A 15,317-nucleotide genomic window follows, 5' to 3' on the forward strand; every position below is an offset into this window, starting at 1 on the left:
GAGGAAACTTCAATGGTACCTGAAAAACCTATGGTCTCAACACAGCCACAGTTTGGAAACAATAATACCACTAATTCCATGTCTTCAAAAGGAATTTCTGTGGTGGGCTCAAGCATGCCAAACAAACACTCATCACAACAGACGCCTCGGACTACGCCTGGGGGGCGCACATGACAGATCGGTGCATTCAGGGCAAGTGGTCCCAAAAAGAAAAGCACCTTCACATCAATCAAAAGGAAATGCTAGCAGTAATAAATGCTATTATAGCTTTCAAAGACCTTCTGCATCCAGGTCAACTATTGATAAGGACAGACAACACCACAGTAATGTGGTACATAAACAAACAGGGAGGAACCCATTCATACCCCCTATGCAGGCTGGCCATGTCACTTTGGAACATGGCTCTGGAATTACAAATTGAACTCCAAGCACAGTACTTGCCAGGCAAGGAAAACACGCTGGCAGACAACCTCAGCAGAAATATGACAGATCCACACGAATGGAAGTTGCATCCTCAAGTTTTTACAGAGATAATTCAAGCATGGGGAAGGCCAGACATAGATCTCTTTGCCTCCCACAAAAATCACCAATTGACAAAATTCTGCTCAAGGACTTTTCATCCAAAGGCCTGGAGAGTGGACGCTCTCTCTTTCAGTTGGACAACAATGACAGTTTATGCCTTCCCACCTCTTCCTCTGCTGCCCAAAGTTCTATTAAAAACCAGAGCAGACCGACCAGAGATGATTCTCATTGCTCCAGACTGGCCAAGACAACACTGGTACCCACTCCTGAGGAGCCTGACGCATTCCCCACCATGGACCCTTCCTCTAATGCCTCTTCTTCTGACTCAGCACAGCTTCAAAACTCTTCACAGTCAGCTGAAAACACTGAATCTGGCTGCATGGAAGATTCCTTAACATCACAACGGACCCTACTCTCCAAGGAGGTGCAGGATGTCATTTTTGAGGCCTGAAGGCCGTCTACTAGAAAAGCTTACTCCGCAAAATGGAAACGGTTTTGCGCCTGGAATGAGAAAAAGGGCCAGAATCCTGGAAAACTGAATTTACCTGAAATATTACAGTATCTAGCTGAGCTGCTAAGCAGTGGGCTTTCATTCTCCTCCATCAAAATCCATGCCTCAGCCATTTCTGCAGAATACAACACTGATCCGCCTTTATTCTCTCACCCCCTCTTAAGACAGTTCCTCAGAGGGGCTAAGAATATAAAACTCCCAAGGAAACAACCAATACCTGCTTGGGACCTCAATTTCATTCTAGAAAAGCTGACCTTGCCTCCTTTTGAGCCAGCTGCCTCAACAGATTTGCAATATTTGTCCTGGAAAACAGCTTTCCTTCTGGCTATTACCTCATCTCGTAGGGTATCGGAATTACAAGCCCTCATGGCTGTGCAGCCTTTTATCATCTTCCATCAGGACAGAGTTTCCTTACGAACCAACCCGTCCTTTATGCCAAAAGTGGTATCCAGGGGAGCTTTGAATCAGGCTATACACTTACCTACCTTTTATCCTAATCCTCAAAACAAAGGAGAGAGATTACTACATTCCTTGGACATCCACAGACAACTGCGTTATTATTTGGACAGAACAAAGCCTTTCAGAAAATCAGAACAGCTTTTTGTGTCCTATGCTGTAGGAGCTCAAGGGAAGCCAATTTCCAAACAGACAATCTCAAAATGGATAGCCCACTGCATACGCTTTTGTTACTCTTTTCATGGCAAAACTGTACCTGCAGGCATCAGATCTCACTCTACAAGGGCCACAGCTACCTCTGCAGCTTTCCTCAGAGGAGTTCCTACCAAAGATATTTTGGAAGCAGCCACCTGGAGTTCTGTGCATACCTTCTCCAAGCACTACCACCTACCATTATACTCCAAAACTAGAGCAGGCTTTGCCACTGCAGTCTTGCAGGGCATCCTGGCTCCTCCTAGTTCCACCTAGTGCCTACCACCCCTTTCTTAGCTTTGGGATTCTACCCATCTGTTATGATTGCAGCTGTATGCACGATGAACATAGTACAGTTTTGTACCTACCATAAATGTAGATGTTTGAGTGCTAATACAGCTGCAGTCCAGGTTTCCCTCCCTCCTTCCCCTCCTGGGACAGGCCTATTGGCTAACACCTCCTCATACAACCTGATTGGGGTATTCATTTGTGGTGTATTTGCTTGCAACTACTGTATTTTGATTATATGGCATTGCTTTATTACACAAATTTATGTATTGCCTTCCTTCTGGGGGCACCTGACGTCTGGGGCAAGAAAAACTGAAGAAAATGGTGTCTGCTGGTTCTTTTATACCCCTGTCGCACTGACGTCAGGGAAGAAGCGACGACAACCGACGCAGGACCTAGACTTTGGAATTCGGCCGACCAAGGACCCGCCTGACGGCAGGAGAACCCATCTGTTATGACTGCAGCTGTATTAGCACTCAAACATCTACATTTATGGTAGGTACAAAACTGTACTTTCCTTAGCATCCTGGGCCATGTGGTGTCCACTATTGTGATGGTTCCCCTAACCAGGCTGCATATGGGGAAACTACAGTGGTTCCTGAGGAACTGCTGAGATCAGAAAAGTCATCCACTGAAGTGCAGCTTTCCAGTTCTACCTTTCATAGGCATGACATACAGATAAAACAAATACCAACCATAGATGCCTCAGACTTTGGGGGAGAGGGCAGTAATTTTGATTTTATAAAACAAAGGTACACAGTCTTGCAGAGAAATGGCATGTAAACATGAACGAAATGTTGGGCAGTTATCAGAGCCCTATAAACTTTCAAGGCAGTGTGGTTGATTGGGGCCTTGAATGTCATCGCAGAGCACACCACAGTGTTGTACGTGTAGGGAGGTGGAAGTGCACTCATATCGTCTGAGTACTAATCAAGCAGACCTGGGAGAATGGATTGCAATTCAGAAAGTTCCGGAGGGTCTCATACCTACCATATATGTAGATGTTTGAGTGCTAATACATGCAGGGAGCTGCAGGGCATATCAGCTAAACAGAATCCCTACTGATCCTTATAAAGTAGTGGCAGAAGTTTACAGGAGAAAGTTCAATTTTGTATTTTTATTTTGCTTTTATTTACCAGGTTTGTTGAATAAGAATTATCAAAACCCCTTTTCAGCAGAGGCCCAGAGGAAAAAAGACCCAACATGTTAGTCTTTTTTTTTTTTTTTTTTTTTAAACAGACTTTCAGAAATCTATGAACAAGACATTAAACTTACATTAACAGTTGCACAACTTTGCTAATTAGATTGCATTCGTATGAAAGTAGAAGCAACTACTGCAGTATAAAAAATACTTGTGTGCCCATGAACATTGAACATTTGAAGAGGGATGTTAGTGGGTTTGTAAGATTGATAATAGATCTTCTGGTCAGTGTTTAGAAATTCAAAGAAATACAAGTGATGGAAGGAATTAGGGTAGAAAATGTTAATGTTGTAGTTAAACAGTAGTATGTGTAAAGCAGGTTCAGAGGCCATTTGTATGCGTCTATTGTAAGGTTTATATTAGAAGCATAGAAATGGGGTACAAAGTATCACAAAACATATATAGGTGAGAAATGCTAGTAAAACTATTCAGATGTTTGAAGACTGGTTAAGGGGTGCAGGATTCTCATTTCATCACTGTTTTACTCAAAGGGGTTAGTTCCCAGGATGTCTTCGAGACGGTCACATAGTCTGCCCACATCTTTTCAAAACATTTTAGGTTAGGTCTGGTTTGCAGATCTAGAACTGGATTTGCCTTTGCTGTATTGAATGTCATGTTTGATTCTTCCACCCTGCAAAAATTCACCCACCCTTGACTATAGGGGTAGCCCTGGGAATTTTCCCATTTATTATGACTACACCAGTGATCCACGTGAATAGTACAGTAATGTTAGTTTATAATAGTAGGTGCTTGAAGCTGGTCAGTGTTGCAGTCTTATTTTCCTTCCTCCATTCCCTTTACTGCTTGGGATGTGTAAGAGCTGTGGTGGGTGCCCTTTTTCCTTTCTTCCCTGCCTGATTATCTACAGTTTGCTTTCCTTGCTTACTCTCATTTGGGCCTCTCAAGAAGACTGACATATTCTTGATCTTGAGTATCAGACCTTGTCCCTAGAAATCTGTCAGTACTATGGGCTGCTATTTAGGCACAACATTCACCTGTGGTGGGGTAAGAATGAAAGATGGCATGGATAGGCACCACCAGTATATCAGGCTTGTGAAGTCATCCAGTTTGCAATGACATTAGCCTGGCCTAGAAAGAGTTGCTCAGCTGTGAAAGTTGATATGGACATCTGACAAAGCCTGCAGCAGAGATCTCTTGGGTTGTGATTACAGTAGTGACTACACCAAAAAAATTTTGTAAGACGCCTTCAAAACTGCACTTTCATTGGTGATTGTGTGTAGACTTCCAGAAAATGAGACTTTAAATTGTTGCTGTGAACAAAGACCATAATGTTGTGGAACTGACTTTCTTGGTCTTCAGTTCTATGCATGTTCAGCATGGGAAGCATAAACTAGTTTTCAGGAGAGACCTGTGAATGAGGTTGACTGTGTTCTGACAGTGTTTGTGCCATGATCTAATCACGCAATGCCCTTTTTGCGCAAGCTTATGGAATAATTCATTTGTAATGGAACTGTTGGTTTCACATTGACTTTGACATTAAAGATACTTTCTAAAGTTGTCAGAAAAATGTGGGGTGTTCTGTTCGTTAAAGCTGGCATAACAGTTTGATTTTAAAGAAGTGCGTCAGAGAATTTGTCCTATATGTTTTTTCATCGTTTTACCTATGACGTCTAATGAGCTGCTACTATGTTCCATGGATATTAATGTATGTTTTGCATCTACCAATTGCAAAGATAGGTTAAAAGGATGAAGTATTGACTGCAGATCCTTGCTTAGATCATGCGTTTATTCCACTGCTGTTCCATTAGCAGTATGAAATGCATCTCTGTTTGTTTTTAAAGGCTTCATGGATTACTATTTCTAGATTTTTTTTACAGCCTCATGTGGTCCAATAAGTTTTGCAATTAAGGCCAAAGAAAATGATATGCTACCTCTGGAAAAAAACAGGGTTAAATTGTATGACGACAGTGAAGAGGAGGATGGGGAAGGAAATGAAGGTCAGGAAAATGGTAATGCTACAACAAACAAAGAGCAAGCTCCTGCAGCACCTTCTGTTGTAGAGGAGAAGAAACCATCACCAACTCTGGAAGAGTTGGAAGCTAGACAAGGTATGCTTGTTTGATTTGAAATTAATGTTTTTTTTTCTGTTAATGTGCAGTAGTAAATGTTAGTCATGCATTTGACAGATATCCTGCAACATTTGGTCTGTTTGCGTGCTTTTTTTGCTTCATTCTGGCAGGAAGATGACTTCCCTCAGCTTGTGACACTTTACTCTGTCTCATTCATCAAGAAGTGCCTATCAATCAGTGTTGTCAGATTATTTTTGTAATAGCAAGTGTGCAGGCATTTTTTCAGCCTTTGTAAAAGGGAAGACTCAAAAGCCACTTTTGTAATATTCCTCAATGTTCTGTTTAGCTTCATTCTTTTTCTTTCAGCTGCTCCCGTTAGGGGTCACCACAGCAGATCATCTGTTTCCATTTCTTCTTGTCCTCTGCACCTTGCTCTGTCACACCAACCACTTGCATGTCCTCTCTCACCACATCCGTAAACCTTATCTTAAGGCCTTCCTCTTTTCCCATTACCTGGCAGCTTCATCCTTAGCATCTTTTTCCCAATATACTCTGCATCCCTCCTCAGCACATGTCCAAACCAACGTAATCTTGCCTCTCTGGCTTTGTCTCCAAACCTTCCAACCTGGGCTGACCCTCTAATATACTTATTCCTAATCTTGTCCACCCTCGTCACTCCCAGTGCAAATCTTATCTTTAACTCTGCCACGTCCAGCTCTGACTCCTGCCTTTTTGTCAATGCCACTGTCTCCAACCCATATAACATAACTGGTCTCACTACCCTCTTGTAGACCTTCCCTTTTACTCTTACTGGTACCCGTCTGTCACAAATCACTCCTGACACTCTTCTCCACCATCTCCATCCTGCCTGTACTCTCTTCTTCACCTCTTCCACACTCACCATTACTTTGAACCGTTGATCCCAAGTATTTAAACTCATCCACCTTCGCCACCTCTACTCCCTGCATCCTCACCATTCCTCTAGCCTCCCTCTCATTCACACATATATTCTGTCTTTGTCCTGCTGACCTTCATTCCTCTTCTCTCTAGAGCATATCTCCACCTCTCCAGGGTCTCTTCCACCTGTTCCCTACTCTCACTACAGATCGCAGTGTCATCTGCAAACATCGTAGTCCACGGGGACTCCTGTCTGATCTCGTCTGTCAACTTGTCCATCACCATTGCAAATAAGAAAGGGCTCAGAGCTGATCCTTGATGCAATCCCACCTCCACCTTAAACGCATCCGTCACTCCCTCACCGCTGTCACACTACCCTCGTACATATCCTGTACCACTCTTACATGCTTGTCTGACACTCCTGACTTCCTCATACAATACCACAGCTCCTCTCTAGGCACCCTGTCATATGCTTTCTCTAAGTCCACAAAGACACAATGCATCTCCTTCTAACCTTCTCTGTACTTCTCCATCAACACTCTCAGAGCAAACATTGCATCTGTAGTGCTCTTTTCTGGCATGAAACAATACTGCTGACCACTAATTATCACCTCCCTTCTTATCCTAGCTTCCACTACTCTTTCCCATAACTTCATGCTGTGACTGATCAATTTAATCCCTCTGTAGTTACTACAGCTCTGCACATCACACTTATTCTTAAACATCGGTACCAAAACACTTTTTTCTCCATTCCTCAGGCATCCTGTCACTTTCCAAGATTTCATTAAACAATCTAGTTAAAAACGCCACTGCCTTTTCACCTATACACCTCCATGCTTCCACAGGTATGTCATCTGGACCAGCAGCCTTGCCATTCTTCATCCTCTTCATAGCTATCCTTACTTCCTCCTTGCTAATCCACTACACTTCATGATTCACTATCCGCACATCATCCAACCTTCTCTCCCTCTCATTCTCTTCATTCATCAGCCCCTCAAAGTACTTTTTCCATCTGCTCAACACACTCTCCTCGCTTGTGAGTATGTTTCCGTCATTATCCTTCATCATCCTTACCTGCTGCACATCTTTACTAGCCGGTCCCTCTGTGTAGCCAATCGGTACAGGTCCTTTTCTCCCTCCTTAGTGTCCAACCTTTCATACAACTCTTCATATGCCTTAGCCTTCGCCACCTCTCTTTGCCATGCACCTCATCTCCTTATACTCCTGTCTACTTTCTTCATCTCTCTGACAATCCCACTTCTTCGCCAACCTATTTCTCTGTGTACTCTCCTGTACTTCATCATTCCACCACCAGGTCTCCTTGTCCTCCTTCCTCTTTCCAGATGTTCACACCAAGCACCTTTCTAGCCATCTCCCTTACTAGCTCTGCTGTAGTTACCCAGCTATTCGGTAACTCTGCACTGCCACCCAGTGCCTGTCTTAACTCTTCTCTGAACTCCACCTCACAATTACCCTTTTTCAATTTCCACCATTTGATCCTTGGTGCTGCCCTTACACTCCTTCTCCTCCTCTTGATCACCAATATCTTCCTACAAACCACCATCCTATGCTGCCTAACTACACTTTCCCCTTCCACCACTTTATTGTTATAAGGCTGTTGATTTTGCACAGCAGTGTCAGCTTTTATAAAGGAGTGCACTCCTTAACACACACATCCAGGGAAGGGCATAGATCAGGGTAGGTATAGTTCTGATGCATGCATACATTTTAACAGGGACAACTGTCCTAGGAATATGTTGCATCTTAACCTGTTTGATTGTTTTAAGTGCAGTCCTGAGGTCTGTGTAAACTTCATTAGAAAGGACTGTTGTAGGAAGGAATCGCATCTTACCAGCCCCCAACTGTGAAAAATTTCCTGGATTCAGCTAGGTTGTTCCCTTAACGCTAACAATTTTTATATTGCTAACCTGTCCACACACACTGGTCATTTTTCTTAAAGTACATAATGATATTAAAGCATTAAGGGTATTCATTGACGTCTGTGGTTTTATCTCCTTTAAGAGAATTGGTGCTCTGTTTAAGTAAACTGCTATCTTCAAGTAATAAAAAAACAAACTCTGATAAAACAAAGTATGCTTACTGCACCTCCAGTTAGCTTAGGTAATCTGTTACCACATGCATGTTAGTAGATCGATTCAGTGTGCTTGCTGTTGGTGGCAGTTGTTAACATTGTAGTTTGTCCACAACATAGCATTGACTGCTGGTACTTTTTAATGTAGATGACCAAAGGGCCTCCTTAGTTTACAGGTGTTACTGCATTTATTTTGTTTCACACATCACTGTCCATAAACACAGCGGTACCCCTTAGATACTTGTGTATCTGTAGCAAAAAAACACAAGTATATCCAGTGCGGAATGGCAACAAATACTCACAAAGTTCATTAATCAGCGAACAACGTAGTAGTAAAAGGTTTCTTCTTTATTCCAAAGGTAAAAGTATAAGAAATGAGCGCTTTCGCGTATGCACCATACGCTTCATCAGATTTCATTAGTTTGCACAGAAAGCTTAGTTGTGTCTTGTATCCAGTTAAAATAATTAACTCATTAATTGATAAAACCTTCAAATTTAAAGCCATAGCTAACTTCACAAACAATGTTATATATACTTGCATTTAAAATAACGTATCACAGTATATCCTAACTTGTCAACATTCTAATCATTCTTAAATTAATACAATCTGCCATAAAACCTATGTATAAAAACCAAAGTTCAAGAGATATGAATATGTGTAGTTTATCTCTTATACATGTAGCCAAACTAATTTTTTTGAAAAATAAAGATAATAGCATAGAAAATAAAATTGAATGTATGCCACTATACTACAGGTCGGGCTAAAGCTAATGCATGTATGTTGTTCATTCTGTTGGATTAAAGTGCTATGTGCTTAAAACTTATCAATCTAAATATAAATATTAATAAATATGAATATAAATATATGGAATATGTTAAAATTGATATATAAAATATATATGAAATGTAGATGTGTTTCATCAAATGTGTAACATATATGTGATATATAAAATGTATAATAAATAACATGTTACTTGCGATTCCTAAGAACTGGTTTCAAAGGAACATATTGATTTAATCCTGGAGGGTAGTGTGCTCTCATTTTTAGTATCCATTGTAGTTCCTTCTGTTCTAGTATATTTACTAGATCTCCCCCTCTACTACTACTATTAACAATTTGTAAAACCCTAAATTTAAAACTGTTTATCATATTGGATTATATGTTTCGCCAATGCGCTAGCTTCATTACTTTTCTTGATATCGTATATATGATTGTAGGTTCTTTTTTTAAATTCTCTCTTAGTGAGCCCTATATAAAATGCTGAACAATGTTCACATGTAGCTAAGTAAATGACATTACAGGTATCACATGATGCATGAAATCTAGGTGCAAATGAATAATTCATAGTTGGATGTATATACATTTGTACTTCTGTAATATACTTACACATATTACAGTGTTTACATGCAAATGTGCCCATATTCATGTTGGGCTCTAAAGCCATTGTTGCCTTCCTAGTATGTGTTTTGCATAGTAATCTCTTAAGATTCTTGCTATTACGATATGTGAAACTGGGAATTTCACCTACTAGCTTCAATGTTCTATCGTCTACTGTTAACACTTGCCAATGATTACATATAATATTTTTAATCTTTTTGTTGTCATTAGTATATGTAGTGACAAAGTGAACTTTTTCTTGATATTTTGAAAATGATCTTTTATTATGGCACTGATAACTTCTTCCTATTTCTAATGTGTTCAAGCTATCTGTTGTTCTAACTACTTGATTTCTAATTCCTTTAACTAGTGCCTTATTGTAGCCCCTCTGCAAGAACAAATCTTCCATCTTATCCGCTTGAAGTCTAAGGTCCAAATTTTCTTTACAAATTCTATTCAATCTAATAAATTGGCTTTTTACAATGCCATTAAAGACATATCTTGGATGCATGCTATCAAAGCTGAGCAATGCATTTTTCCAACATTTTTTTTCTATATAGTGTGGATACAATTTTCCCATTACTGATTTTTAAATTTAAATCTAAAAAATTTACTTGTGTATAAGATGCCTCCATTGTAAACTTAAAAAAACTAGATGTACTCTCCAAATATTTCAAAAAGCTTTCAAATTGTTCTAACGTACCTTCCCAAATAATTAAAATATCGTCCACAAATCTAGTATATAATAATACTTTTTTGTATAGGTCATTATTAAACAAATGTTCTCTTTCCCAAAAATTGACCACTAGATTGGCATAAGTATTGGCGCAGGGTGTGCCCATGGCAACACCCCACTTCTGTAAATACATTTGCTCTAAAAATGAAAAAACATTGCTGGAAAGAACTAAATCTAGTAGCTGACAAATTAATATGACCTTATTACAACTTATCTCAGGATAGAACTGAAGTAATTCTCTGATAGATTGTATACCCTGATCATTGGGAATGCATGTAAATAGACTTTGTATGTCTAATGTTACCAGTAGATGAGTTCCTTGTTTTAATTCCACTTCAAAGTGGTCGAGTATTTCTAGTAATTGATAGCTATCTTTTAGAATTGTGGGAATTTTGTTAATAATAGGTCTTAAAATTTTTTCTAGATAGATGGAGATATTTTGTGTAGCCCATCCTTCCCCATCTACAATAGGTCTGATGGGAGGTGGGGCTAAATTCTTGTGCATTTTTGGCAGAGCTTTTATATTAGGCATTTGAGGGGATTCAATGGTAAAAAAGTCATACATTTCTTTACTAATCTGATAACACATCAGCATGTCGTATAGCTCTTCATTGATCCTGTTGATAATATCAGAATATTGTACAATGGAAATCTTAGTATATGTATCTAAGTCATCCAGCATTCTTAGCATTAATGAAATATAGTCTTCTGTGTTAAATATCACAAAACCTCCCCCTTTATCAGCAGGTCTAATTGTTATAGAGGGCTCATTAATTAATTTCTGTAGGGACAACCTTTCATTTGTATTCATATTAAAAAACAAACATTTCCTAGTTCCGTCATAAAAATACTTATAGAAGCTGTTTTCACATAGTTTTACTGTCAGTAAATTGAGACTGTTGTGCACAGAAAATGTTTGCTTGGGAGTTTTTTCTGTTACCTTTTTTTTGAGTAGTACTATTTTACAGCCAGTCCCATATGTAATTGTGCTTGTTGACTTCATGCTTAGGAAGCAGTGGTAGAGTAGTTGCAGGCTTTTCTGCAGCCGTTTTTTCCTGCTGTTCTGCTGTCCAGTTGATTATGGCACTATTTTCAGAGTTTGACTCTTGTATTTAGTTTTAGTTATTTTCTAGACCCTAACATTTCTACATCTAGATTCAAGTAGTGGGCATTTTCTAGTACTTTTAATGACTTTGATAGAAGTTTATTTTAATGGGTATGGACTGCCAAGAGGAATTGCTCTTTTACATTTGTTGGTGCACGCAGTAACACATTTAAGTTGTAGCAGAATGGGCAGTATTTAGTGATAAATTGTCAGGCTAGGTTTTTCAGCTTTCTGTTAACATCTTATTTTATCTGCACATGCACTGTTCTGAGATATCTAAATTTATCTGAAGAAATGTCCAAGTAAAGCACATCTTGATGACCTCTGGCTATGGTTTGTTTCTTGGACTCCACTAGGTAGCCAAGCATTGCTCATTAATAACGTCCACTATCTCTGTGCTTGTTTGCCTGCCTGTAGCTGATGTGCAACCTCACTACCACCACCATCCAGTAGACTGTGCTTTCATAAAATGTGTGTGGTATGCTGGTAAAGGCCAACTTTATTGGCAAAGAGTTGTATAGTCCTGACATTCTCTCTAGTGACTAACCATGTACATGCCTTCCTCTTTTTTACTAAAACTGCTGTCACTACATTGATTTTACATGCATACACGGCTTTCAGTTAGATTTAAGTAACATTTCATGCCGTTCAATAACTACTTAAAACACAAACAGTGCAAATGCCACAGAACAGACTTTCAAAGTGCTTTTTACTGCTGCTGCTTTTTTAGAATGGCTAAACTGTAGTCTTTTGTGAAGCCTGAATTGTACTACTTTGACTCATCTCCCATTTCCCTTTACACCTAACTTCCCTAGCTGACAAAGTGCTAAGGGTAATTTGAGATGTTACCTGCTGTGATTGACAGCTGACAGCAGGAGACGCGACTCATGTACTGTTTCCTCGTTCTAGCCATTACTTACTGTATGAGTAGGGGAAGGACCATGGAGCTGTGACATCACAGCATGGGTGGATTTTTAGAACTGCTGTGGTGATGTCAGTTTGGGGAGGGAATTGGCCAGAAAACTACCCGTGCTCAGTGGCCTTGATGACGTCAATTAATTGGAGACTGCAGCAAGCTTCTCCAGGGCGGGATAGAAGTTTTTTGAAAGTGAATCCACCACAGTACAGTAAGTTACTGTTGTTTTGGAGAGAAAGTCAATTTGAAATATGTTAAATGCCGTATTGTTGTCTATTCATAGCAGGGACAGTAAATAGGGAGAAAAAAGACAGAGAAGTTGTGCATTTAATAATAGAATCCCGTTGTCCTTTAAATAGAGTTACATTAGATGTGTCCAGTGGTTGGTTTGTTTTGAAAGTTAGGTTGGGAGGGTCAATTAGGTGGACCCTGCCTGAAAAAGAGAGACAACAGAGGTAGCAGAAGCTTTCGCCACTACTCAGAAGCCGTGGAACAAGAGGTGCAAACCATCCTTGGTGAAGCAAGTGTGGTTGTCAAGCATCTCATCCCATGCTTTATTTTGTGGAGAAATATCCCTGAGAAGTTAAATGAATTTTTGAGTTATATTAATAATACACTTGAATATTTGACCTTTTCATCCCAGTGGAATGAGCGTAAAGGTTAACTTTTTGGACATAGAAATCAGTAAGGATCTAGAAAATTGTAGATTTATGCCAATGTGCATTACAAGCCAACTTTTTCTAATTCATATTTACATTTCTATAGCTGGCACCTAGTACATCAAAAGTAATTGGTTATAAAAGCCCCACTAGTGAGATTAGCAAGAGTGGCCTCAGAGTTTGATGACTTTCAGTGAGAGTGTGATGTCCAGTGTAGGCAGTGTCCAGCCTTCTATGTGGGGAAAACCACCAGAAGGCTGAAGGACTGTATTTATGAACATTGTTTAGACATCATAAAACTACAAATGCCCTTTGTAGGCATGTTATGAAATATGTAAAATGTATATATTTTTTTTTGGTTATTAAGAAAATTAAAAAGAATATGCAGAGTAGGATTGTAGATTAACATCTTGATGCCTGTGAAATAAGATGGCAAATTAGGTTAAATGCAACTAGCTACCCTGGATTAAATGAAGCACTATCCATTAGTTCTCTCCTGAATTTGAAGCACATTGATTTTAAGTGATTTTATTGGTTAATTATGATCATGGCACTGAACGCAGGAGGTTATTTAAATGTTTGTAGTGCTTAATGTTGGGTTCTGATGAAGTTCCAGTGAGGAACGAAAGCGCTTAATTTCTATATTTTAAACTGTTGGATTTTACATTAAAGGCGTTTGATTCAAGCTGAATTTTGTGGTTTATGCTGCAACACTGAGTTTTTTCATATGCTTACATTTTGGGATATGCTGTTTCTTGGCAACTTCCAGCTGTATTTTCATTTAGTGTTTCAGTGCTTGGTTTACACTGCGCCTTGCCCCTTTATTAGACAGTTAAGGCTTAAGCAAGGATTTTTTTAATTCCACTGCACGGTGTAATTTAGTAGGAATATATGAGGAGTATGGTGTAGGTGAATGCTGATAATAGAATGGGTTTAGCTGTGAGCATGTGGCCTTGAGTTTGGTTTGGTGTTTGTATCTGTCACAGTTAGACAGTTGTGAATTAAATAGAAGATTATCTGTGAACATCAGGCCATTTTTATATTGCCCAAGTATTCCAAGTGCTGTGAGGCTGGCAGGAAAGGGAAGAGTAGCTTCGTGAGGGTCTGCTTTAATAGTCACCCGCCTAAAGTGTTTGACAGTGCCCTCTATAGATGCAGGCACCTTGAGTTGATGATACTTTTACTCTAAAAGCACCCTTGAAATTTCAGCAGTACCTAGATGCTCTTTGTGTTTCACTGTTGCAGTCATCACACTTGGGTTTATATGCTGCTCGGTTGCTGTCCCTCCAGGACTGATGTCAGGTCATCAGGGGTATAAAAACAGGCAGCCGATGCCATTACATCAGTCTTTCTTGCCGAGGAGCCTGAAGCAGAAGCAGTTTGCACGAGTGCCGGTCAGCCGCTGCCTGACTTTTCGTTCCAAATTGAGTCATCCTGAAGTCTTCTAAAGCTAAGTACCCCATTGGGGATCCTTTTTTTCTTGCTCTAACCGATGTCTGAAAAAGTTAACAATTGTCTTCCTTGTGGAAAGCAAATACCACACTGAGATTTCCATTCTTACTGCGTCACCTGTTTAGGCCCAGACCACGATGTACCTCGCTGTCAGTTTTGTGCTTTGTTCAGTGCCCGAATTATTCATCGTTGGTCCTTATTGTCACTAAATACTTTCACTCTCTATGTCCGTATTCCGAAATGGCTTCGATAAGCCATCTGACTATCGATCTTCCGAAAAAATATAAAGATAAAGACAAAGACAGACCACACAGGACCAAAACTGCCGACGATGCTTCCGTTAAGCTAGTCGCCAGTTCGCTGGTTTTCAGTGAGGTGCTTTCATAGCCCCTGATGCCCATATAGATGGATTCACAGGCCACTAGCGAGACCGATTCAGAGTCCGGTATACCGTGAGACACTTCTTTGACTACGGAACCTGCGGATGTCTCTACCTTGGTTGGGTCCGGAGCCGCTGTGCAGGCACAGGCTTCTGAGGAGCTTCTTCACACTACCGATATTTGACACAAACCGACGACTACTTTCGCATCTTCAGTTCTGTCTAAAACTACTGAGTTTCTAAGGCCAAGAGTACGAGCTAAGCCTAAAAAACCGACGACCCAAATTCAAGCACCTGCTTCCTTGCCCCAACAGCAAATGCTTAAAATGGCAGAAGACCTGATTATGCTGATTAGGGGAAGCCAGCCTTCCCCTGCTAAGAGAAAGAGACTTTTCCCCATCAGCTTTAACAGACCAAGTCTGACTCTGGGGTTTCTGAATATGAAGACATGCCTTTATCTGCTTATGATGATTCATATGCATAGGAATCCATTCCATTCTGCT

General features: G+C 40.1%; 1 protein-coding gene across 5 annotated transcripts in view; it reads left to right on the forward strand.

Moving 5' to 3' along the window:
* Positions 1 to 15,317, forward strand: part of LOC122799595 (splicing factor SWAP) — a 1,354,031-nt gene that overhangs the window by 396,778 nt on the left and 941,936 nt on the right. For all 5 annotated transcript variants that reach the window (XM_044068762.1, XM_044068763.1, XM_044068764.1 and 2 more), the window contains exon 12: positions 5,009 to 5,239. In XM_044068762.1, coding sequence (XP_043924697.1) covers positions 5,009 to 5,239 — 231 coding nt within the window. The remainder of the gene's footprint in view (positions 1 to 5,008; positions 5,240 to 15,317) is intronic.

This window comes from Protopterus annectens, chromosome 4.part0 (assembly GCF_019279795.1).
Source record: "Protopterus annectens isolate FY-2018-M chromosome 4.part0, PAN1.0, whole genome shotgun sequence".
Classification (NCBI taxonomy): domain Eukaryota; kingdom Metazoa; phylum Chordata; order Ceratodontiformes; family Protopteridae; genus Protopterus; species Protopterus annectens.